This window comes from Trichoplax adhaerens, genomic scaffold (genome assembly GCF_000150275.1).
Source record: "Trichoplax adhaerens TRIADscaffold_9 genomic scaffold, whole genome shotgun sequence".
In the NCBI taxonomy this organism is placed as follows: Eukaryota; Metazoa; Placozoa; class Uniplacotomia; order Trichoplacea; family Trichoplacidae; genus Trichoplax; species Trichoplax adhaerens.
Window position 1 is genome coordinate 1,805,576 of NW_002060951.1, and position 26,634 is coordinate 1,832,209.

General features: G+C 33.4%; 5 protein-coding genes across 5 annotated transcripts; 2 read left to right on the top strand and 3 right to left on the bottom strand.

Annotated features, from left to right (window-relative positions):
* Positions 1-5,964: 5,964 nt before the first annotated feature.
* Positions 5,965-7,226, bottom strand: TRIADDRAFT_28821 (uncharacterized protein; the record flags this gene model as incomplete). Its single annotated transcript, XM_002115105.1, has 3 exons — positions 5,965-6,192; positions 6,384-6,484; positions 6,662-7,226. 3 exons carry the CDS (start codon positions 7,224-7,226, stop codon positions 5,965-5,967), a joined length of 894 nt encoding a protein of 297 aa, XP_002115141.1.
* A 3,085-nt stretch (positions 7,227-10,311) lies between these two features.
* TRIADDRAFT_28801 (uncharacterized protein) lies at positions 10,312-15,833 on the top strand (the record flags this gene model as incomplete). Its single annotated transcript, XM_002114916.1, has 31 exons — positions 10,312-10,443; positions 10,518-10,568; positions 10,659-10,727; positions 10,804-10,901; positions 11,032-11,078; positions 11,185-11,279; positions 11,430-11,519; positions 11,597-11,648; positions 11,768-11,855; positions 11,986-12,044; positions 12,139-12,218; positions 12,298-12,377; positions 12,457-12,531; positions 12,629-12,707; positions 12,815-12,859; positions 12,961-13,062; positions 13,141-13,182; positions 13,292-13,359; positions 13,424-13,502; positions 13,609-13,711; positions 13,809-13,984; positions 14,061-14,111; positions 14,207-14,295; positions 14,367-14,441; positions 14,551-14,649; positions 14,758-14,830; positions 14,938-15,065; positions 15,152-15,247; positions 15,328-15,387; positions 15,520-15,586; positions 15,729-15,833. Coding segments are annotated over 31 exons (2,553 nt in total), but the record flags the coding sequence as incomplete, so codon positions are not given.
* A 2,049-nt stretch (positions 15,834-17,882) lies between these two features.
* TRIADDRAFT_58987 (uncharacterized protein) lies at positions 17,883-18,667 on the bottom strand (the record flags this gene model as incomplete). The annotated part of the gene is made up of 4 exons (XM_002115106.1): positions 17,883-17,970; positions 18,138-18,211; positions 18,332-18,502; positions 18,611-18,667. 4 exons carry the CDS (start codon positions 18,665-18,667, stop codon positions 17,883-17,885), a joined length of 390 nt encoding a protein of 129 aa, XP_002115142.1.
* A 252-nt stretch (positions 18,668-18,919) lies between these two features.
* Positions 18,920-20,986, bottom strand: TRIADDRAFT_58988 (uncharacterized protein; the record flags this gene model as incomplete). The annotated part of the gene is made up of 7 exons (XM_002115107.1): positions 18,920-19,055; positions 19,301-19,365; positions 19,450-19,531; positions 19,810-19,880; positions 20,163-20,293; positions 20,542-20,605; positions 20,945-20,986. 7 exons carry the CDS (start codon positions 20,984-20,986, stop codon positions 18,920-18,922), a joined length of 591 nt encoding a protein of 196 aa, XP_002115143.1.
* Positions 20,987-23,994: 3,008 nt separating this feature from the next.
* TRIADDRAFT_64149 (expressed hypothetical protein) lies at positions 23,995-26,521 on the top strand (the record flags this gene model as incomplete). Its single annotated transcript, XM_002114917.1, has 10 exons — positions 23,995-24,039; positions 24,209-24,316; positions 24,470-24,571; positions 24,718-24,790; positions 24,931-24,988; positions 25,448-25,556; positions 25,656-25,727; positions 25,824-25,867; positions 25,962-26,037; positions 26,142-26,521. The coding sequence occupies 10 exons, from the start codon at positions 23,995-23,997 to the stop codon at positions 26,217-26,219; spliced, it is 765 nt and encodes a 254-aa protein (XP_002114953.1). The 3' UTR covers positions 26,220-26,521.
* Between the last annotated feature and the right edge of the window lie 113 nt (positions 26,522-26,634).

Consider the following 26,634-nt stretch of genomic DNA (forward strand, 5'->3'; position numbering starts at 1 on the left):
TACGAATTCAGATGAAGAGCCGGAGGTTGAATACAAAATGAAAAGTCGTGGCCATTAATCTGATAGTGAATTTAATAGATATATTTTCTCTTTACAGTCTAATCTAGTCCGACAAGTTACACCGTACCCAGCGGAACTCAAGCAACGATATACTAAATTCATGGAATCCCGACAGAAAGCCAAAGTAAATATACTTAAATATAATGAAACATTAATATTTTTTCATGTCATCTGTCACTTGCTTAATTTTTCAAATGGGTTCGTAGTATTGTATGTCATCTTATAGAAATAAAATATTTTTGATTATTTTAATAGGAAGAGGTTACTACTGAATCTGCTGTACCTATTTCGGTTAGTTAGATAACATTTTCTTTTGCAAAGACTGTTTATTATATCGCTGCAATACAATATTTTAGCTGGTAGTAATAGTGTAAGGAAACAGTAAAACCTTATGCACACATAACGTAGAAAGCGTACGCGTCATCACTAAATGTCTTCCTCAAACTCCTTTCTGATGATATTATATTTAGCCTACCGAGAGTGAAGGTGAAAATCAAATACTGTTCAGAGAGGAAGGAGCTTCTGCCGAGTCTCAGAAAGTTCAACGCCAAGAAACCCCATTCTATCATAAAACTAATAAACCGGTTTCAAAGTTACCTCAGAACACTGTGGTTGGTATTTATCTATATGAGTATTAAAGATTGTGCGTATTTTAATAGTTCTTTTCGTGTATTTACGTGCTAATATATTCTTTTAATTGCTTGTATTGGAATAGGCAAATGCAAAGAAATCACAGACTGTTGAAATAGAAGTGGTTAATTCATATTACGAAATATATATCGTCTAACGTTCATCATATGATAAATCTTTAATATTTGCTAAGATGATTTTATTTCTATTTTCAGATTCAAGCCTTAATCTTTAAAGATGAAGGTAGTTTAGGTTTGAGTATTTCCGGTGGTGTTGGCTCTTCATCATTTAAAAGCGGCGATGACGTAAGGAGTTCAAAATTTAATAGCTTGTTACCTTCTTGATATGCTAAAATAACTTACCTAATTATTTTCCTTAATAAATAGGGTATATTTGTATCAAAAATTGCCAAAGGTGGACCATGTGATAATGAAGGCACATTGAAAATTGGAGATAAGATTTTATCGGTATAACACTATTATGTATTAAAAATGATTTTATAGTTTCTCGTGATCATATGATTTATAGATACTATAACTTTTAACGTTGATGTATTATTTTGAAAGAGTTATTATGAATAGGAATTGAAGTATTTAAATTAACTATTGTTAGTTCATGCTCCTTCAGTAGTTAATGGTTAGCTTACGCAGCTGACCCAAAGCATAGTTTTAGACACTGTCCGATAAGAAATAATATCTAATTAATTAAAACCGACATTTTTTAAATGTTATAGGTCAACGAAATCAGCTTTACTGGAATTACGCATGAAAAGGCAGTTGAAATTCTAAAAAATCAAGATAGTAAATATATGGTAGTTGTCGAGCGTAGCTGTTCGTTAGATAGTACCCCGCCGGAAAAACCTGCTCAAGAGCAACGAAAGGTAATGGCAGATTTGACTTATTAGTAATACTATTCAATCAGCGCAATCTCTGATATGCAATGCGTAATACTAAAGATCTTACCTAATTCAACATACATGTGCAATATGCCATAGCTAATATCTCAACATATTTTATATTAATTGATGAAAGTAATGCTCATCTTATCATGGTATCAATCTTATGCGATTAATTCACGGTTATAGATAAAAACCGAAACTAGCACAAGTAAAGATTCTTTAGGAAAGCAGGTAATGAAATATATGCTATAGTACGTGGTTTATTTTCACTAATTATAAACTTATACAATGTTAAAATAATCTACATTGGTTTTCCTTATAATAATACTGGTTATAGACAATTACTACCTCACTTCAGAGGAAAGAAGGACATAGTCTAGGATTTAGTATTACTGGCGGATTTAAACAAGCTGATGGTCAATATTCTGTAGGTTTCCGTTTAAGGCTGAAATAGAACAGTACTTGATGATTTGATAATCTTAGAGATTGTACATCTGCATTTAACAAAATATAGGGCATTTATATATCAAAGATTGCTAAAGACAGTATAGCAGCTGTGGACGGAAAGTTAAGCGCAGGCGATATCTTATTGAAGGTATGTGAGATAATTAGATATACATAGTAATTTAGTACATAATATTCTATATGGGTATATTTTTTTGCTTATAAATGTAATGTTTGCCAACTTTATTTAGATTAATGATGAAAGCATGACCAACGTACCACATTCGAGAGCTGTACAAATGCTTAGAAGTGAAGGAAAAATAATCACAATTGTTGCATCACGACAGCAAAAAGAAAATAATGCCACTCCTCCAATTCCAAGCACTAACACTGTTGCGACTCCAGTCGCAGCGAAGGATGGTGCTACCGTGCAAAGTAGCATAATTGTCAAACTGAATAAATCAAGCACATCGGTTCCGAAAAATTCATCTCAAGCATCTCAGAATAGCAAGAAGTCACTACGAACGAATGAAACACCTGCAAATGGTATCAAGACCGTAAACGATAAGAAAATTGAGGATCATGAAGTTGAAGTATGCATAAAAATTACTGATGTTTTTGAAACACGGATTATTTTACTTAAAAAATTGATTATTATTTACCTGAAAGGAAATTCACATGACCCGGACCCGGTCAAACAAAGCATTTGGCTTCAATATATTTGGTGGTAGTGATGTTAAGTGTTACCCTTTTTCGGCACTTGAAAGAGGAATTTTTATATCACAGGTATTACGTAAATATCGATAGCAATTAGTGATGGAGCTATATAAATTAATCCGCATGTTGATAATGCTTGTTCTTGATTTATATCATTAGATCACCCCTAACACACCGGCTGCAGAGGCTAACTTACGTGTTGGTGACAGAATACTAAAGGTTAGCATATTATTATATATTTTTAATTTAAGATGTTAGTTTATTAACTTCTATCCCTAAATTTTTTGTGCGACTTATTAAGATTAATGGACTGGAAGTAATTAAAGCAAGTCATTACGTGGCCGTATCGAAGTTATCTCTACTTGGTAATAAGCTATCATTAGTCGTTAGACATGATCTGCCACCAGCAGGCTTAGAGGTATTGCCTGAAATCAAATTGTTGCTTATAATTGTCCTCTTTAGTGCTTTTATATATACAGATAACCGTAGAGCATTTCTGTCCTTTTCATTATTAAATAAGCTAACGGATTGTTTGTATACCTTTGGTTGTGATGATAGATGATAAAAATGCAAAGAGAAAACGTTGAAGAACTTGGTTTAACTGTTTCTGGTGGAACTTTATCTACTGGTGGTAATCCCTTCGATGAAAATGATGATGGTATCTTTGTTACAAAGGTTTAAATACTATATAATATTAACTATTAACTTTGTGTTCATGTGGTTAGTGTAGATAAAAATACTGACAGTCGTTCCTTCTAAACACATACAGATTGGTAATGGGTGTATCGCCCGTGATGGTAGAGTGAAGCCTGGAATGAGACTGATGGAAGTAAGTGGACTAAATGAAAACTAAAATTTTATCTAAGACTTAGGATCTAACGAATAGGTTCCTTAATATACGTATTTTAGGCAAACTTCAACTCCCTTCTTGGTATTACAAGAGCCGAAGCTCTGAGAATATTGAATAATTTGAGTGATACAATAACTTTAGTGGTTTGTCATGGTTTTGATCCAACGCGATTGAATGCAGGTATGTAACATACTTTCATACTGTATATAGATGTAAATATTGCAGATGTTATAATTAGATAAGCATAATATGGTATTCAATATTTCGATACTTGCTTGAAATGATCACTTCTATTAATGTTAAAATATATTAATAGCTAGCATCGTTGTTAATAGACTGTATGTAATGTGTAATATCATTTCAGATGATAATTCCGCTGCACAAATTCCAGATAATGCAGTTAAAGAACCTGATGTAAGTATTATATCACAGCTGTAATCGCCAATCCTAAATTTATAAAGCTAAATACTTTCATAGAAATATAAATCGACATTAAAATTTGAGATCTCATTCTGAATGCTTTCCTACTTTTATTAGGTGGACCTCGAGGAAGTGCATATTTCTGAAGCTAATGATATGACACAAAAAACTGTAGAGAAGTTAGACGAAAAGGAAGTAATAAATCGACAAGAAGATGTTGATAGCGAAATAGAAAATGCAGAGAGCGTAGATGATCGACACTCGACCAGTGTATCCGGTGAGAATCGGCTGTCGACACTATCTGATAGTTCTGGAACACACTCAGATCCTTCTTCAGAATCTGATAATGAAAGCGTAAAAAATGATATTGATACCGGTAACAACGATGATAACAAAGTGCCAAAAGAAGAGATCGAATAGTAAAGTCTTAAAAATGGGACAATGATTTCGTAATAATTATATTAATTTTCACGGATTGGTAATGACCTCTAACAATTATCTAAATTACCTTGAGGTAACATTGAAAGAAAAGTAAATTACTCACTATGGAAGTGTATTGTCATTCTTTATAATTGCATGTACTGAATTGTCTGTTTTAATATTATTATGTATTATTCATTTATCACGATCATTTTTATTATCGATGTATTGTAATTTCATACCTATTAGCTATTCGCCTTGCTGCTGTGGAAATTTATCATAGCACGAATGCGTTGACTGGCTGACGAACTGATTCTGTTTCATTTGTTTTGTATTGCAGTATATATTACGCAGAATTGCTAATAACTGATTGTTATTCATGAATACAATATGTATTGAACAGTGTAGAAAAGAGTTATTTTATTATGGAATATTTCTAAGAGCGTTAGCTTACTTATTACTTCAAGCTTATGCTTTTATGTAGTACATTTAACCTATTTGAAAAATTTTTCAGAAATTTTTTCTGGCTTTGGATAATCGGGATTCCTGAGGCGGTTATCTAGACATCTTTTAAACTAATCATTCAAAGGCTATCAACCGCTCCATTTATTTACAGTGATTCCTTGTTTTTACTTACAATTTTGCGGTCTTTATTAAATTAGTCATGGAGGATTTTAACTAGCAATGTTTAAAAATTATATAAGCGTATTTGATGTATATATAAAAATATATATACACACTGTATAATGGATTAATGACATAGCTACCTGTAAGCATTTGTACAGTTAACAATTATTACTAAAACTGATTTTTATTCATCTTTGTAAAGTACATGGATTGTTAATAGTTATTATATAGTATTGAGCTATTGGTATTACCATAGTAGTACTTTTATTGCATTAATGGATAATATTCTATACCTTTTACCTATCGCATTCATTCAGAGGGTGAAAAACTCTATACAGCGTTATAACCTCTGAAAAAATCTGTATTACAGGGAAGCATTTATGTTGAGATGATTTTATCACTTATCAGTTTTAACTACTCTCCAACGTTAACATACGCTTGGATGTATGTAGATTAAGATAAATTTGATCGGGATCAATCGCTCATGCAATCGTAATAAAATCTGATTGTTTATTCATTATTAATGTCCATTCGGATAAGGCTACATTCAGTCTTATAACAAGCCTTTAAGAATATAAAGCTAGATACTGTTCAGATCAGATGTTAGGTAACTATAGCTTGAGGTAGTGCTACAACAACATCAACAATGGGCATGATAAAATGCTACTATAGATTGGGTAAATACATTACTTCTCATCGGCAATCCATATGAAGAGATTCATTTAGATCCAACGCAATCGAATATACCATAACTATCAGGAATAGTAGAGATTATTATAAAGTGAAAACTTTTATCAGCAAGTCGTACTTAATAATCACTTTCCCCGCCGACCTCCCAATTTGAGGTATTTTAAATCATCGATTCAAAGTATCAGTCATAATATTTCGATTCTAAGTATTACCATAATTTAAGAATTTCCTTACTGACAATATTAGCTATATGTTCTGAAAATTTAATTACAAAAGCATGAGGAGCGTTCTCCGAGTCGAGAACTATTTGACCCTGGGGAAATTTATCTACAAGATCTTGGTAGTAAGTTTGAGGTGCCCATTCATCATTAGGACCATAATGAAAATGTAAACGATCAAGATTTGCTCGAATTCCGTCCATATCTAGATTGACAACCTAATACGCACAGATAGGGTAATAAGAATGGTTAATAATTCACAGTGACACAAAATTTATAGTGATGTCGAATTAATCAATAACCATTACTAGTATTCTTCAGTGCTGCGCATAAAATTAGTACAGCCAAACGGCATTGAAGATAGAAATATCACTAGATTACTTAATTTGTTTCAATTTCTTTGCATTACCTCTCGAAATTCAGTATTAGCCATGTATAGGCAGTTGGATACGACATCCTTATTTATTAATCTGCTGGTAGCTTCAACACAATATCTATCTGCATTGGTAGCTATACGTAATTAGAAAATAATTGTAAATACGCAAATATGACTAGCAGTAGACATATCAAAACCCATGTATAAGCGTATGTATTGGAATGATGCAAATCACTGAATAAGAAATTAGCTTAAATTTACGTTTATTTTAAATCATGACATCGATATACCTTCAGGATAATGATACCAACGAACAAGCCCTTCAAGAAATGATCTTGGCAGACAAGAAACTAAGAAGCAACCCCAAACCATAGAGGCTCGATAGAATTTGCTAGCAAACTTGGGAACTAATCTAACACCATTTGGAGAAACTGCCATACGTTCAATAGTTGGAAAAAGTAAGAATGACTTAATAACCCTTGCATAAGGTAGCGACTTTGTTAATTCGATAGCGATATGAGCACCAATTGAATGGCCTATTAGTATTAAATTGGCAGAATCAGGAATATATTGCTTTACATAGTCAAGTTTGTGTTGTATCTGTTGGCTAAGAGTATAAACATCTGTTTCTAAACCAGAATGGCCAGCATGATCGACACAATCGATCGATAAGCGGCAACCAGTAGCTTGAAATAATCGTATAGCAAAAGTAATATAGTAATCGCAAATGCCAGGATTACCAGGAATGATGAGAATACGTTTATCTCCCTCTCGATTTGCATTCACTGGTGATAATGTAAAATATTTCGTTGGTATCTTGCCAGTATAGCAAACTGATCGAGTTAGGTTATACAATTGCCTGGTTGTATCAGTCATGATCGTTTGTTGGCTATGGTACGATCTTCCAACGCGTATTCTACTAAGCGTAAGAAAAGATGACCTAGCTGAAAGAGTTCTAGAGAGTGAAATTTTGATACTAAGTAGATGAATATCGGGCTAATGACTCCGTCTAATTGATGAAATAAAAAATATCTAATAATAATTTATAGATATGTACAGTAATAACGATCATTAATTAATAGTCGAGTAAAGTAAAAAGGTCATCGAAATTTTACTCTGTCAGTATACGACCTGCGCATGGTTCGGTAGATGACGGTATTTCCTAATTCTCGATGCTGTTTGAAACCTTTTACTAGATGTCCTGTTTGGGTACCTATACCGTAGTATCTTAGCAAGGCGGCACGGGGGTCATCGGCCATCTCTCTCTATCATTCATTTGTTTGAGTACTTTGCCACGTCAAATTAAGCAGAGGTACTACAACTCTAGGTTACACTAAAATCCTGAATACGCGGTCTGTCCATTTCTACTGAATTCCATGACCTATGACGTAAAAAATGGAGGAGCATTCATCCCGCTGCTCAAAAATGGAGAATATCGACTGTAGAAGCTTTAATATATCATACACGTCTTGAGACTCTTAATTGTTCACCTCTATTCAAATGCAGGGATAAAAGAACAGCTACTGTAGAGTAGTTGCAGAATACTGTAGTAGTAGATTATGATTGCTGCTTCTGGTATGATTGTACACAGCAAGTTTGTAGACATAATTGCACTGCAGCTGTACTCAAGATAGTGAATGGAGTAATGTAAAGATCGAATAAGAAATATTCAAGACATGCTTTATTAGATAGTCATAGCTCAACTACTACTAAATAAAAGGAGAACTTGTGCTCTTTTAGCCGTTATGCGCTACTTTAGACTAGCAGTACCTGTTTCCCTCCCTACAGAAATGTCATAATTTAATGGGAGTATTGAACTGCCAGGGACTCCTACTACATGTAGTCCCTCTCATCTCTCTTTCGTCATAATTGAATGGAAGTATAGAACTGCCAGGGACTCCTACTACATGTAGTCCCTCTCATCTCTCTTTCGTCATAATTGAATGGAAGTATAGAACTGCCAGGGACTCCTACTACAGCCCCTCTCATCTCTCTTTCGTCGTAATTGAACGGAAGGATTGAACTACCAGGGACTCCTACTAGAGTCCCTCAGAGTCTCTCTTTCGTCATAATTGAATGGAAGGATTGAACTGCCAACTAATCTTGATGTTGTACACTGCTTTCTCTTTTCAAAATCGATGATTTCTAGCGACTACCTTTTAAAGTCCATCTCGTCTCTCTTTCGTGGCCTCTTCTGGGGATTGCAAGCCGTGGGGAATTTGTTAACCGGGTACCCCGTTTCATACCATCAATATAAAAATTGTCCGGGTACCCGGGTATGGAAGCCTCAGTATGGAAAGCCGGGTGCAATCTCTAGCCCCTGCCTCCCTGGTCCTACTGTTATTGAGTAGTCCAGTAGTCCAGTAGTCCATGATATATTGTCTTGCACTGCAAAGCTTACAGGCTACAGTATAAGTTTTCCGTCACTGTTTGAGTAAGTCAGTCTAGTATAACAATCTGTATCCAATACACTTAACTAATATCGGTATTTTAATACCGTTCCAGACACATAAGTAGATCCACCGGATACGCGCATCGATTGACTGCGATGAGGTAACTTGTGTTGTTTCATTCCCATTTGCCATTACTTCAAGAGAGGAGGAAATCCTGCCTGTGCAATGGACATTATGATTTCTTACTAACTTCTAGTTTACCAATCCATCCCGTTAAAACTGTTATAGTAGAATATGGCTTTATTACAGGTATATTGCAATAAAAACGAATGGATAAAACCGCTTGAATGAGAATTAAATGATATAGTTACACTACACACTTGCTAGGATGATGTACACGTAGTCCAATAAATTCTAAGGGTACAGAGTAGTTGTTGATCTCAGGTGAACAGCAAGTATCACGTTTTCCTGTGCTACATTGGTAGATTTGAACTTATCTTGCGACTATTTCAATAACTTGTTTTTCTTATAGTGGCGTAGATTTACATTCTTTAATAAAGAACAAGTGAAAGATGAAAATGGTGCTACATTCGATAAGTTAAAGGTAAATGTTGTCATGTAGCCAATGACTAAAGCATCACAACAACGTCACGTTTAACAGGACTACTGGACGAGGAGAATTTATCGTTTACATCCACTTTGTACAGTATTGACAACTTTAAAAAGTGCCTGAAAAAAAATGGAATAGTTACTTTTAACCTTATAAATCTCTAAATTTCTTTCTGATTGTACTTTGAAGTAGCTTGACGCTAATACTATTTTATGCCTTGCTTTATCAAATTACTATTTGTTTGTACAAAGTGCCTATTACAGCGAGGTAGCACTTTCTACTATTCATAATTCTACATTTAGCTACAGTAACTGTACAACAACTGCCCTACCCTACATTATATAGTATGTTCGATAGCCAGATTAGTGTACAAGCTTCAACTAGATCTACCAATGCAAGTAAATTGCAAATGACTAAAGTACTACAGTAGACTGCAGCAGTATACAGTGAAACAGAGTGCCATCGTATAGTTCGGCAATAATGAACCAAGTTAAATCCCCTCATGAGGCATTAAATTTCTTATCTATTTCTTCTCTGTGTTTAATGATTAACAAATTATTATATTTCATCCTATTTTGAAAATAATTAATTACTCTAGGATGTGAGAATATCCACTTGCGCTAGTGGAAGAGGACAACTACTTTTTGGAGATATCCTTTAAAGTTAAATCAATATACAGTACAGTATACATACATGAAAATTCGATAGTTGGTTGTAATGAAATGCATAGGATTGCAACCCTACTAATATGAAAGAGTATCTATGCAGCATTTACTGTATACTTATGTGCGATAGTAGACGGACTGTATTGTACTTTTTGTAATGTGATACAACCTCGTTAAGGTATATATATACACGTAGTTATATCTAATCATTGCACTTCAATTTTATTTGCGATATTACATATATCTGTCCGTGATATCTTTCTTAAATAAATGTTATAATCATCTCCTTAACGATATTCTCACATAATGAAGGAACAGTTTACGTTGTTAGCAGGGAGTTGAATTGCTTTCTATTTCGAGCCTATGATATATGCATCGTTCTGATGCATCAGTTAAAGTCGAGAAATATTTTAATCACTATTGGGGTAAGTAAGCGATATCTATTTGACTTCCAAAACATTAAGACGATAACTAAATCAATAACAACTTTATTTAATAGCTTGACCAAATCAATGTTTATCCCTTAATCAAAATGTGGGATTTCGACAAGGTTAGCTATTCAACTCTTAAATCCTTACCATATTTTATTTTGTGCTTAATTTGTTACTAAAATAATCATTTCATGACGTAAATATGCTAGCTCGATGACTGTGGAATTCCGGCTTGTTGCAGAAGCATGCCAATGGTTGTCGATAAAACGCCTGTGCCTGTAAGTTTATTAAATATGAGTCCAATAATACCGTTTCCGCCTAAAACGACAATCGAAAATATATTATTCGATGCAGGTAACTTGCCTTTCCGCTCTTGATTCCTTATCTCACTTGGCAATTGGATTTGCTAATGGTTCTGTTGTACTTCTACATGGTGATGTCATGATCGAAAAGTAGGCGTAATACTGTACTATATTTTATGTTTAATTTGTATATGGCTGATGCTCATCTTGTTATGTGAAAATAGCAGATGAATCTATTTTAAAAGAATTACTCATGTAAACTTATCATATTATTATTTAGATATTGCAAATCAAGAGTTGTCCATAGCGATAGATATCCTGTTACAGGTTCGGTGTCAATCATCTAATAAATGAAAATGATGGCCAATTGCTTCAGAGTACCGTCAAGATTTCCTTATAAATGAATGATCTCATATTTGATAAATATTTTTAGGCGTCGTTTTGAAAAAGTCAGATAAACAGATTGTGGTCTTCATAGCTACAACAGACTCTATCATATCTTATATTATATCACATAAAGATCATAAGGTACAAATTTTTTATACTAATTCGTAAGATCTGTAATATTAAAGGAATTTAGTTTGGCTCTAGCCAGGAAGATGAGCTATGCATACCATCTAATGAATAGCATGTTGTCATATTGAAAAACCTACGAAGTGAAATCCTTTTTTTAAATAGACTATGTTAAGTGCTGAAGGCTGTCAGCTTCGATGTTCTATACTAAGTAGTCCACTTCAAGAACAACAGCTAGTTGTAGCTCGAAACGAAGTACGTATTTTAAACTTTTGATTTTTCATTAAATTATTACAATTAGAAGATCTAGAAAATGATTATTATTACTACAGGCATTATACTTCTTCCAAACTGATGAAAGGGGACCCTGCTTAGCTTTTACCGGTATGTATTATATCCATGTTATGAATAGCATACGTACAATAATTGTTCTTTCTTGAATTGAATTTATATTTTCGGTATTTTGCCTACAAAATATACGGCTCTATAATCTTTGCAACTAGGCGAGAAAGTATTCCTGAGATGGTTTAGGAATAGTTACCTCATTGTAGTTAGCAAGGAGACTAAGGCATCTCTTCCTAGAAGTGCTGGGTATTACGAATGTATATTTTTAAATAGTATAAGTTAACTTGACCAAAATTAAAATCTTTCAAATGCAATACTTAATGATGTATCATCTTACAGCCAATTATCCTTATGCTAATGCTTAATAATTCTATAGGGGTACTGTACGTTCTACTTATATGCTAACCATCTATGATATCGTGAATAAACTCATAGGTAAAAATTAAAAAAATTAGATATTGTTCTCGGTACACTTCTCACTCGATACCGATGTACAGTATTAATCCATTATACCTTACTTAAACTACAGCTTTCTCGGCACCATTTGTTGAAATTACTGATGTTTTGATCGAGTGGGGTTCCGTTTATGTTGTATTAGGGGATAATACAGTAAGAAGTTGCTGTAATCTTGTTGATTTTATATAATAGTAGTTGTTAATTATTAATTGTGTTATCTTTTGTGGCAAAGATTTGTAGCTTGGATGAGAAAGACCTTCAAAATAAGTTGGATATACTATTTAAGAAAAATTTCTACAGTATGGCAGTTAGGTAGGTATACTTTATCCTTACGAACTCGTTACTAAACGCTATTATAGTTCATATACTAATCTTATTTTACTACTTGCAGCTTAGCAAAAAGTCAAAATTATGATGCAGAAGGCTTAGCTGATATCTTTACGCAATACGGAGATCATTTATACGGGTATATTCTTGCATGGCTATTATAATATCTTAGCCGAGATTCGTATGACGTATTAAATTACAATTAATACCTCAAATTTGCACTATTTCGAAAACAGTAAAGGCGATTATGACGGAGCAATCTCACAATATTTGAAAACAATTCGATATTTGGAACCATCATATGTTATTAGGAAGGTGTGATTATTTCTTATCATTATTTTTATTGGTAAATTTGTAAGAAAACATAATTATCTTTCATACCTAAGTATTTCAGTAATATTTTTTATTAATCCTTTCAACAGTTTCTCGATGCTCAAAGGATACATAATTTAACTTTATATCTAGAGGTTAGCCAATAAATGTAATTAACATAATTCTTAATCAAGATGTAATTTTTGACCGTATCGGCAACCCTTACCGAGAATCATCACTTATTTTGCTGCGGTAGGAGCTTCATGAGCAGCAATCAGCAAACTCTGATCATACGACCCTACTTTTAAATTGCTATACAAAATTAAAGGATGTTAACAAGCTCGATCAATTTATTATGGTATAAAGGTTTTGAAAGATACTTAATAAAAGCTTAATCTTTTTATTCCTTAACACAGTTTTGTTACGTATTCAATAGACTGATAAAGAACTAAATTTCGATGTTGAGACTGCAATTAAGGTACGCTGTTCATTACAAAACTTTGTGTTGCTATGCTTATATTTAAATCAAAATGATCGAAAAAATTTGTTGCTAAAATTTTTTAATATCGTTGTATTCGTCTATGTAGGTATGCAGACAAGCGGGCTATTATAAGCATGCAACGTACCTAGCCAGGCGATGCAAAATGCACGATTGGTGAGTAATATTTTACCAAAATACTATAATTTTGTTGTCTTAGCATGAAATTACTTTGATTTAGGTATTTAAAAATCCAACTTGAAGATACAAAAGACTATGATAACGCCCTTGGATATATAAAGAGACTGCCTTCTGACGAGGTTACTTATGCCAACTATTTCAATCATGTTATTCGAGTATATTTAGGCTGTCATGATAATAATTTTAGAACTTATACGTTTTACGTATATATTTGACGTTCATTAGGCACAGAGTAAGCTCAAAAAGTATGGGAAAATGTTAATAACATTTAAACCGAAGGAAATAACGGATTTTTTAAAGACGTTTTGTACCAGAGCCAAATCTCCAGGTTCAATATTTTTATTAAAGGCAATTTCATAACAGTTGTTTTATTTTTATTAATACTTATACTCACTATATCTACTATCTATTTTCGGATTTGCTAGATGGTGGTAAAAAAACGTCACCCGAATCCTTTATCCATATTTTTATAAACCATAATAAGCAATTAATAGAATTTCTGGAACATCTAATGCGTGCACAAGGCCCCCTTCCTACATCTCTATGCAATACACTACTAGAATTATATTTAGAAGAAATGGACAAGGAAAACGATACTGCGGTATCATCAAAGTGATTGAGTGATTTACTTTGCTTGATAATTGTATTGAAGAGTATGATATCTGCTTACGATTTAGGTAAAATCAAAGCTTGAGAAAGATGCTATTAGCCTACTTACGAACCATGAGGTACCATATATGAAATGTTATTTGATGCGTACAATAGTCTTGATATGTTATTAAGCTAGTATCCATATTGAAAAATCTTACAAATTCCATTATAGGCAAGATACAACGTTGATCACGCAATGGTTCTTGCTCAGATGCATAATTTTAGAAAAGCGGTGTTGTACCTATTTAAGAAAGCACAGTTGTACGTATAATTTTAGATCATCGCCTTAATATCTTGCAAAACTAGTATATAATATAGGCACTGTTAATTAGATATCAGCCCATTCTTCGCTATCAAATGGAAGGTAACTGCTATTCAGATATAATTGCTCTTTGCAAGGAATTTGGGTAAGTCTTTTGTTAAGTAGAAATGTTTTTTATTAACTACTTCATCTTTTAATCAACTTGAGGAATCTAATTCGTAACATAGTTTATCATTTGTATTTGTATTGACTAGCAATAATGATCCTAGTCTTTGGACGCAAGCTCTTACTTACTTTGCTGATAAAGAGAATTGTAAGGATCACGTAGCTGAAGTCCTCTCTCATATCCTAATGTCACAAAATTTAACTTATTATTAGTATAACTGGTAATTACACCTATACCGTACTGTAATCTGGATTCGATGTAGTTTTCTTAACTATTGTTTACATATCGAGAAGAGAAATCTTTTGCCTCCTTTGTTTGTTATACAAGCTTTAGCACGTAATTCAACAGCAACTGTTTCGATCATAAAGGTACCAAATCCGATTTCGATCCTTTATATAAATTTTCCGATGCTGCTTTATTTTGATAATGAGATTGTTTGAATGCCAAATTATGCATGCGTCACACCGATGGCTAGGATTACATGATCCGTCGTTTACAAAAAGAAAATGCGCAAATTAGTGAAGATGAAAGACTTGCTAAACAATACCAGGAGGAGACAATAAAAATGCGTCAAGAAATCGAAGAGCTAAAAACAAGGCAATCGTATACACATATTTTTAGCCCTAGTTAGCTGTAGTAACAATGATGCACACAAATAAATAGGGGATTGTTTTACTAAATGTGCACAGTGCTAAAATATTTCAAGCATCAAAGTGCAACGGCTGCGGTAAAGACTTGGACCTTCCTGCCATTCATTTCTTATGCGAACATTCATTTCATTTGATGTATGATTTTTTCCTGCTGTAATCATCATATTGCATTTTAGCAATTATGAAGTATTAACTTTCTCATCACTTAATTGCAGGTGTTATGAAAGCTACACAGACGCGGAGTCTGAATGTCCACTTTGCTCACCTGATTATCGGTTAGTAATTTACCGTACTTGGTAATTTATGCGTAACAAAAAATTACATAAATATCATCGAACAGTAATGTTTTTGCTGTTTTTTATATGGAGTGTAATTGTTTCTGATTTAAAATTAAAAATACCTTGCAGTAAAATCACTGAAGCAATCCAAGCCCAGCAGCAAGTTAAAGGTCTTCATGAGCAATTTCATCAACAGGTTTATAGATAAATACTATATATATGGATTAAAGTCTGTTTGGTTCATCGTTTCTGGGCTTCTCTTATTCTATGATAACAAGTGTTCGATAAAATTTCGTAGTGCTTGTTTAAAAATATTTTACTTATTGCAAATTTTATAGTTGGAAAGATCAACTGACTCTTTCTCAGTGGTATCAGAATACTTTGGTCGTGGTGTTTTTAATAAGGTACTGATTATATGCTCAACGATAAAATATTCTCCGTGATAAGCTAGGTACTTACATAGTGACTTTTTTCTTAAACAGATTACGTTAGTAGCTGACAAGCAAAACAATAGGGATCGTTTAAGGCGTACTTAGTATTAGCATATGAAGGACAAACTTAATTCAGGAAGTGCACCGTCTTCTCCACAACAATGTTAATAACATGTAACTATTTGTTAATATTTGAGCAAATATATGTTAAGTACAGATAGTGGATATTGAATAATCTGATCAAATGCATACTTTTGATATTGTTTATTGTAATTCGTTGTCAGTGACAATTTAAGAACTGGATTAGATTTTATAATACTGTACCTTTGACTATTATATCGTATATAATGAATTATTCAATCAACCTCATGCAATTACGATTGGTTTTATTAAATTGATCAATAAATAAATAAATCTATTCATACTAGAGGTACCGACTTGAAATCTTTAATTGCCAGGGTCCTTAAATCTTGAATTTGTGTTGTATAAGCTAAATTTCCTTGTTTTACGCTTACTGGTTTCTATGTTAAGCAGGCTGCTCTTTTATTGAATTTTGTAATTAATTAACCACCTTAAGAAAAGTTATCCGCTGACATGCATGTTTATATTGCCCTTAGTAACTATTAAGAGTAAATTTAGTGGGTGTCATTATAGTAAAGTAAGTCTAATCGCACTCTTTAAGGTTTAATATAGATGATTTGCTATCAAATGCTGAGCAACAATAATATCTATTTGGGCTTTTAGAGATAGTGATTGTTGAATAAATAAAGTCAAGAATAACTAGACTCTCTTCTAGTAGTCCTTGCTAGGGTTGACCTTAACGCAAGTAAATATGAGCCATCACAAAGATGACGCTGTATTTGACGTTGTAGATGACGTATTTGAGAAACTTAATTAATCAAATGAACAAGCCAACATAAATGTGTAACGTTATTGTCACAAAATAGCTTCGTGACAAAGATAACGTAAAACAAATCTCTAAATTACTATAGTCTCCGGGATTCAGTATCCCTTAACTACCTCACAAGAATTTACTCGCCTTTGCTTCTACGTTAAAACAACTATATAATTCTTCTTTTATTCTACTGTCTGCCGAGCTTAAATACCCTTCGGCAGCAGCTATCATGTATGAGTCATAACAGTTCATGAAATTTAGCTCATATTGGATAGCTAAATAATACAGACATTATTCATAATTTTGGACATTTACTGAACGATTCTAGATAATTAGACTACAGTATGTCCACATACAGAATTATTTATGGTATCATCTATAATTGAATATCTTCAGGATATTCATCATTACAAGCGTTACAAAACATTACGCTATCATCAATTAATATAAGTTAACTTATGAAAACTCTTACTACAATACAACATAATTTACTGTAACAAAATAATAACTACCGTAGTTCTTACTGTAAGTCATTATTAGTTATCTCTATATATAAATGTTTAACACTAAATTTAGTCATTTACTCTTCACGGTGATTCGTACCATGATAGTTATGTATTACCTTATCTGTTTATTTAATATGATTAATCTTCAATTTATTCTCATAGAGCTATAACATAACTGAGATTGTTAGACAAGGCACGAAAACTTGTATTCTATAGATTAGTTATTTATAGATAGGCTTCAAATCATTGCGTATTGGAAGTAAATTTATTTAATTTTTATGAACTAAAACTTGAAAAGGAATGACAATAGCTGTTTAAAGCAATTAATATAATTTATAAGGTCACACGACATAAGAATATTCTCGACAATAATATAGACAAAGAACAAAGATAAATGCGCTAATCCTTTCAAGTTTACGCACAGCAGCTATTCAATCTTGTATTACCTTAAGTCTAATGTGAAATAACCATCATTTCGATCAAATTTTTCGAGCTATTCTAATTGATGCCATATATGGGATGTAATAACTAACGACTAACATATGGCAGTATGCGAGAAATATAAAAACGTATAGACAATTTCACTGGTTTGCTACCTCAGTATCAAATAATCAATTACCAGACCGAAGTTACGATGCACCTGAACTACTAGTAACTAAATCAAGATTTTCTTTCCAGAAAAGTGCGCATCAGTTGATTAACTTGAGCTGGTTCATCCTGTTGAACCCAATGGCTAGCGGCAACACCCCTAGTGAATCAAAGAGTAATAGAAATATAACGAATCAGCATGCTCATAATTTATATAATTAATGACATGGTATCACCTCAATATCACCATTAACATTTAGTAGTAAGAGATACTAGTGTAATGAAACGTAAAAGCAAGACCGAGAGAGATATCGCCTTGAACAATACCTGTAGGTCACATTTTCTACATATCGGCTGAGATTGTTATTCATTTCCTTTTCTAGAACTGGATCAGCTTCACCCTTTTATTTTAATCAATTCACTCATATCAATACAATATTACCAATCAGGCTAACTAATTCTGAAGTAGCTATAGCATAAGAATCGTAATATATCGAATATCAACCGTTACTTGATCTTACCCATATTACAAGTGTGGGTACTTTCAGTTTACCTTCAGGAGAAGGTTTTGGTGGATAAAAAAACTTAGCTCTGTAATAGTTGATTGCAGCAGTTAATCGTCCTGGTCGTGAGAAGTTATACTTATATGCCTCTATGTCCTCATCCGTCACATTTGCTGTATTTTGAAACCCCTGTAAAATTCATAAGAAATGGTATGCTTTCAATACAATATATTGAAGTATTTGGGCTATATGATGAAACTATGTATCCCAAGGGCATAACAATTGGTGTATACTTACTCCTTCTTTACTACGGAAGGCTCGCTTTGCAAAAGCGTAATCAAAACTAGAACACATCAATTCCGGCAAGTAAGGACATAAAAAGAAGATAATGTACTAGAAATGAAGATAGTTACCCAGATCAGTATTCTATCCACGGTAATTTTTATAATGATGAATTATGTGGTATGTAGTACTAATTCATAACATATTGATTTTGATTCTTGTTATTAGAAAACAATAACTATTTTATTTTTTAAAGTACCCAAGATTTTTTTATTTGAGATAAATGACTTTGTAGATGGTCTTGAAAAGATCTATGAAATAATTTTAGTTAGCTTTTTGTTCAAACTCAAGACAATACATGTCAGACCAAAAATACATATGTAATCTTCCGTACTTTGGATGAGGGCCATTCATAACAATTAGATTATTAAAATATTCCGGATACGATATAGCAGTATGCCTGTGAAGATATTGATAATTAGCAAGATTAAAATCTTCACGTTTTACGAATAGCCTAACACGACGATATGCCATAACTTCATTAAAAATAAAACAATTCGTGAAATAGCAGTAAGTCACAATAGCGCATTTAATAGAAGAAAGGTATTCTATTCTAAAATGAAATTACTATTGTACAGTATCTATGCTATCAGGGTAAAAATGATAGTTAAAATGTATTGGCATAAATATTGGCATAAATATTACCAAGCTATCGCACCGCCCCAATCATGACCAACTAAAGTACAAGTGTCATATCCTAAGGCCTCAACCTTCAAAAAAATGCCGGAATATACAGATGAGTTAAGTTGATTTACTAATAACATGAGTAAGTTATGTAAAATCATAATTCTTACCACTTCTTTAACGTCTTGAGCAAGTAGATCAATACAATAATCTTTAGATTTTAAGCTAGGGATAGTGGTATCACCATATCCTCTAAATAGAAATTAGATATCATAAATACTTTTAGACAATACATTGGGTATTCTCTGCAGATCGGACATGTGCTTGGCAAAATTTTCAGTAAAACCATTTGCCTTTTAGTATACAACTTAAAATGTCTTATTTTTACATTTTGTGAAAAGTGGGTATATCGATAGCAGATAGTATTGTAATAATATTATCTATGCTGGTATTCGTTCGTAATATAATTGGTAAGGAGTACTACTTGTCAAAAGTTGCACCTAATTTAAAATGTAATGCGTAAACAATACCTGTTATCCATTGCAACAGCATAATAATCGTTACCAAATTCTTTAAGTTGAGCACGCCATGAAAACCAAAACTAGATTTATAAATGACATCGGTTATGATTACATTTACGGGTGAATTTAATTGAATGATATGAGTTGCTTAAAAAAGCATGTGGTATTCAAATTTTGAATACAACATATTGCTTAGTTTTAACGCTGTAGTTCAGGTGAGTGAAATATCAAGCTAACCGCCAGCTCGAAGTTTGTTAAATGTTCTTAAATATACAGTAAACGATCCACTAACTTGGCAACGGGTCAAAAGTGATCACGTTTATCGATACGACGATTGTATATCATATTGTTGCTATGCATACCTCTGGAAAGCCGTGTATGAAAAGAATTAAAGGCTTGCCAGGAGTACCAGACGCTACGTAATGAACAGCAAGTTTGCTAGTATACGCTATGCCATGCTTTCCATACTCAGGTTTGGCAATGGCTGGAACAACTATAGCATGTTCAGAAATAATATGGTGTGTTAGAGAGTTTCATGATAATGACAACCATAAAGATACAAAGTCAATCAATTATTAATCATGGCATCAATATTATGTATGGATGAATATACATAACTAAGGTAGCTTGTAATGGACGACTAACATGTAAAATTTCGTATTGCTATTCGGATTGTATAATAAATACTACTACTGTATGTTCGTACACAATTGAGCTATAGCTCTATCGGGAGTTGGCTACCAACTACCAATTGGATATTACTGATTTTGAATCGTTGGCGAGCGAAGGCTATCAAGTGCTCAATCTAAATTTAAATAATTTTGGATTAGGATGGCACATAATTTAGTTAAAGCATAATTATACAGATGTATTTTAAGGCTACGTATCGCGTAAATCAGCCTCAATCGGAGTTCATATACGCATCTATCAATTGATGAAGCGACTGCGAAGATACTAGTATCTACAGTATGCAAGAATTATTTTTTGCATAGTATTTTTAGTGGTCGATTTTATAACTGATACCATATCAGTTGAGCATACAGAATTATCCAGTTCAGACAGCAGCTAGTAATAACGATGATCATCGTGAAACTCGTTTACATTATCTAATTCGTCATCTTTACAAGATATAATGGAAGCTAACCAACTTGTAAAAGTAGCCTACTGACACCAATTGCAATGTCATCTTGTGAGCAAAATACGCGTAAAGGTATTTATTCTTCATCTACTTATCCAGACTAGTACTTCATAACAACATTTTACTGGAGTCTCACAACAGACACAATATACGAGACTCGTAGATTGTCTAACTCACTACGCGTAAGCAATAAATTACCCAACTCACTATATTACTTTGTGCATTAAGCTTCAATAACATTATTGGTGCAAATCATCAAACAATAATCACATCATCCGAGACTGATAACATCTTCTTGCAGTATATCTAAAATGCTGTATACAATACAGTACAGAGAAAATGATAAGTACATACCCTTATACTAGCAAAACAGGTAGTGATCTATAGTACAATTCCAGTATGTGTCAGCTTTATAGCTTAAATATGGTATAACGCCAAGGTTACAGCTAATTTTAACGTAAGCAACATCATATCAATTATAATTATCTACTTACAAACAGTGCAGTGCAGTATATCTACAGTATACATCCATACAATAAATCTATACTTCACCAAGATTTTGATACCTGGTAAAGTACTATCATTTATAGAAAGCAGTGCTCGTGATATTCTTGGTCACTGCCTATACCGATTAACATACCTGTCTTTTCTGACTTGTAAAAGAACTTTTTGGGATTCCTAAGCATTGAAATTAGGAGTTGCAGACCTGTCAACACTCCCAAAATGATAGCAACAATGATGTACAGTACTAGTTGTAGAATCCGAAGTAACATGATGGATAAAGCAGCGTAAGATGATCCTATAAGTTGTAAGGGTATCAAAATAGAAGGAAGATTGATGATGATCAGCATCGATTATAATTAGATGAAGCTTGCAAAAGTCATTAATTAATTATCTAAGTTGCGATACTTGGTATCAACAAGAATAATCAATGCGTCAAGTCAGAGTTGATATTTGCTAGATAGCAAGCTTAAAATTGGATTAAGTAAAGTAAATGAATTTCTCCAGCCTAGTGATATCTCTACCTCTGGAACGATCCAATTCAATGTAATGGCGTCAATATTAGGTAGAACTCGCTAACTTCTTGTCGATTGTTCCATTATTGCAAGCGTACACTCATTAATAATGGATTGTAACTACAACTGTATCTGTATGGCAATAAGTCAATAAATAACGTCATGATTGGCTGCAAGGTTGCATACAAAACTCTATCAGGCGTATAGGACACAAGTGAAAGATAACTACTAAGAGTGCAGAATGCTTAGCAATAAAGTAGACAATATGATCGCTCAACAGCATGATCGATATCCAAAAGGTCATAGCACAATAGCAAGGCATTACTACTGCACTCTACAGTTTCAATTAATTCTACTGTATGTAGCTAAAAGCTGTGGATTGTGGACTTGAATGTCAAGTCGATTGTAATAATAATCATATAGTAAAAGCATAGAGATATCAAAAAATACCTTTCCCAGTAAAACAGAGTTTATTTGCTTCAAATAGTCAGCGATATGAAGAGGAAATGACAGACGGTATCAACACTAACAAACCAATAATAAGCTAAGAAGAAAGATGGTCGATCTATATAGATCCAAAAGATCGACGAGTATATTAAGCTGGATTGTTTGCACCATAGAGGTCCAAAAAAAAAGGCATGCCTCTAACCGTGACTAAAGAGAGAACCTCCATACAGTAGATTGTACCATGCAGCCGTATTTTAATTCATTTTGGATCGTTAGCACTTCTAGCTACAGTAGTATTTTAGGAATCTCAAAAGTCCATGCAGTTTTACTGACACTGTATTTTATGAAATAAACAGTCAGAATGCAATGTACACTTCACTAGGGACTAAAATAGCTACAAAAGAGTTACTTTATTCTACGTAGTCAGTCCATAGATGCAAAATATTGTCACTTGGTTAGGTTGTATCTGCCCACTAATTTTATCCAGGCATCATAACCTCTCCAGCCTACACATTTTACTGTACTGTACACTGTACAGTACAGTACAGTACAGTACTGTACATCATAGCAACAAGAATTTTTTCAAACGGAGAATGTACTGTATTAGTAACTTGAACACATTTTATGTGCTTTTAAATTACATATTCGCATAAAGCATCTTATTTCCAATCAAATGATACCAAATTTGTCTAATAAGGACTTGAAACTATAATTTCATATCATTTCAAACAGTGGGAAATGCTTATGAGACACCCTGTACTGTAGATATCGGAAAACAAAAGAAATTGCACTGTACTGTATTGTACTGTACGAATGTACTGTACGTGGCGCGGATTTCAGTCCGTCAAAAACAAATGGCCGAATTTAGAATATCTGTTGGACGTGGCGCCAATTCGTCTTGCGCGAGTACTAAAAGTGCGTCAATTGACAAAATTTTTAGATATTATCGGTATGTCATAGTTGACATCTCATTTGAGAGGGGGGAAAGCAAGGATTCAAGCAGCCTTTGCTATACTGTACTCATATGGTCTACTGGTAGTAGTACCACCAGTCCATTCTCCGTTGTCAAAAATTCTTATACCGTTGTACCATGATGGTACAGTGTCCAGTACAGTCTGTACCAGTGTACACTACTACATTGGAATCAACAATAGGATTGTATGGAGCAATGATTGGGGCTGAGTACAGTACTTTATTGACATGCTTTATAGCTTCGAAAATTCCTGCACCTCCATTTCTACAGTATGCCTCTATCGGGCAACTTCTCTCTCAGATGTTCCTACTTTACTTTACTGCACATACTGTATATTTACGCTGAGTATCTGAGTAATCGGGGTTATTATGGCTGGGCCTACTGTACAGTACTGTACAGTAAACTACAGTACGCGTGAGTGCTTGCTTTGACATACAGCGCAGTAGGTACAGTATGGACAACAGGAGTCCCGAGCAGTGTACAGTACAGTACTATGCAGCATTATACTGTACTGTACTATACTGGATCAGGTGGTCAATTCATTGTAGCGGAGAATCGGAATTATTCATTGCGACTTGTTCTATCATAATATTGCTACAAAATTCGATCAATCCTTGACGATGTCGGCGTGGAAGGTTGCTTACCTGCGCCTTCTGCCTTTTCAGGTATATTTATATGGTTATAACAACGTAATTGTGTGTGTAATGGCAATATACTTTACCAGGAGATTCGTGCAGAATCGACAATTCTAATCCAACAAACAGTATTGCAGTACGTGTCCACTAGAATGTGCTTGAAATGACACACTTTGTTCATGATCAATCGTTGGTATAGGTTTCGAGGTATCAATTTTATCGTTGGATCCACTTTTTCGGTCCTCGACTAACACGATCGACTAATCCACCTCTCCGCTCTCTAGCATCGTACACCACACAAGCTAAGGTAGGATCGATTCTTATAGAAGAATAATGATATAATTTTATCATCATGTCATGAAATAATAGGAACAATTGTTAACGCTCAATGATTCAAAAGCGACTTTATCCAAGCATATCCAGTATCGACTATGCTAAACTCCATGTTGTTTCTACATAGGGGACGAGATCTACTACAACCGATGATACTAATGAAGAATCAAGGGAGCATAAAATTGGGAGATTTTTAACGAAGATCATGCAATTTTTCTCACCTAATCGTGTAAGTTATACATCCTGCGATATTGGTGATAAAACATATTAGTGTACATGACTTGCACAATTACTTTTTACAATCTGCAATCACTCCACTTTTAATGCATCAACTTGGCTACAAAATGCTAAAACTGATCCTTTCCTCTTTGTTAGATCCTGCAACGTAGCGCTCTCAACCTATATCACAGTTGTGTCGACAACATAAATTATTCCGATTTTTATAAAGGTAATCAATCGATTACTGATAACCCAGCTTATCATTCATGCACAAGACTAGTTATTAGAGTTGATCTTTGTAGATGATATGGTATATCAATAGCATTCTATTACTGATAATGTTTCAAAACGCTTTCTCATCGGTTATAGTATGCCAACTACCAGATACATTCCAGTCATGGTTTTTAATCAATCAATTACATGTTTGGTAAGTTAACGACGTTTCAACTCGATTTTTAGAATGGAAAGATACGCTTCCTGGAAAAGGTCTTACCAATGACTAGCTAGCATGTACAATTTAGCGACAAAAAGTTATTTAATAGAATAATATAATTTGTAGTAGAGCACATTTGACTATCCAATGCATAGTGAAAGCTATTTTAATACGCGTTTAATTACCCGATTACCTATCGACAATGAATACTGTATTTGTATATAGTTGAATTATACATATATATGATGCGGACATTGCTGAGAAATATATTCGAGCTATAGCACGTTCAAACCTCAGCTTAAATTTAATATGATGGTAGTAGACTAAGCACTTGTTGATACTAAGGAGGGAAGATAACATCAATAGAATTACTAGTGTAATAATTGACCAATGTTAGTTAAGTGAGTGATAATCATTTCAATTTTTGTCTCTATGGTACGTATCTTCTCTAAGGATGTGCTTGGTAAGACTGAAGCAAGAAGGTTCAGATGGGAAATATGCTTATCAGCAGCTAGTAACGTTCTTCTGGGAAGATGTCGAATCTCGAATCTATTCAATAGGGGTAAGATAACTAATTTTACTGAATAGATGTAGAGACTACTGCGCAATGATACCGAATCGTAACAACTCAAGACTTAATTATTATAAACTTAACTTCTAGGTCAGCTCTACTTCTGCACAAACTAGTGAATTATTAAAAGAGTTTTATGGCATGACCTTTGCTTATGATGAGGTTAAAAATTACGTCAAGAACAGCTTTCAAAACATTACATCGAATAATATCTTGGATTAAAACCCTACAATCTGTTAATATTGTTATTACATTTAGGGTATTATGTCAAATGATCGAATATTAGCTGCTGCTCTATGGAGGTAGATTAAAAACGATGCCAAATAAAACAATCTCTTAATTTCTCCATATTTATCTGCTAGACTGTACGACTAATTTATATCTGTGCCATTTTAGGAATCTATTTTCACACACCAGTGCTCGTCATGATGTTATTAGTCTAGTTAAATTAGTAGAATACGTCCGTATGCAGGTCAGAAATCTATGCGTATCAATGCTTTATACTTGTACATACGTAAGTTGCTTACAGTTTATCGTGTAATTGAATAAAACCCGTTGGGCTTATTTTGATTGCAGGTCAAATACTTGGATGAAATCAAATCGGAACATTTGTTAAAAAATGGAAAAATTGAATGGCTTCCTTTGCAGCGTTAACATCATGTCATTAAAGTCGCTTTATATGAATAGGCCTTTTTTGTATATACTCCTTTGTATTTAAACAGTTTCGCACTATGTGTAGTTGATAAATGTCTATACTATAACTATTGCAATGCACAAAGTATCATCCGTTTATCAACTGATGACTATTTACTGATCTATATTTTATCATCTGTTCTATGAGGTTGGGATAATATAGGGTATTACGCATATTTTTGAAATAAGTTACGCAACCTCATTATGTGCATTACATGAACAGCCCTTTTTTGACTATTGCTGCTGTTATATTATAAAAGTGGATAAAAGTATACTGTGTGCTGCCAATAAACATTGTCGTCAACCGTGGAGACTTACTGGTGATATTTTAAAGATTACAAATTTTTAAAATTAATGAGATTTATGAATAGACTTC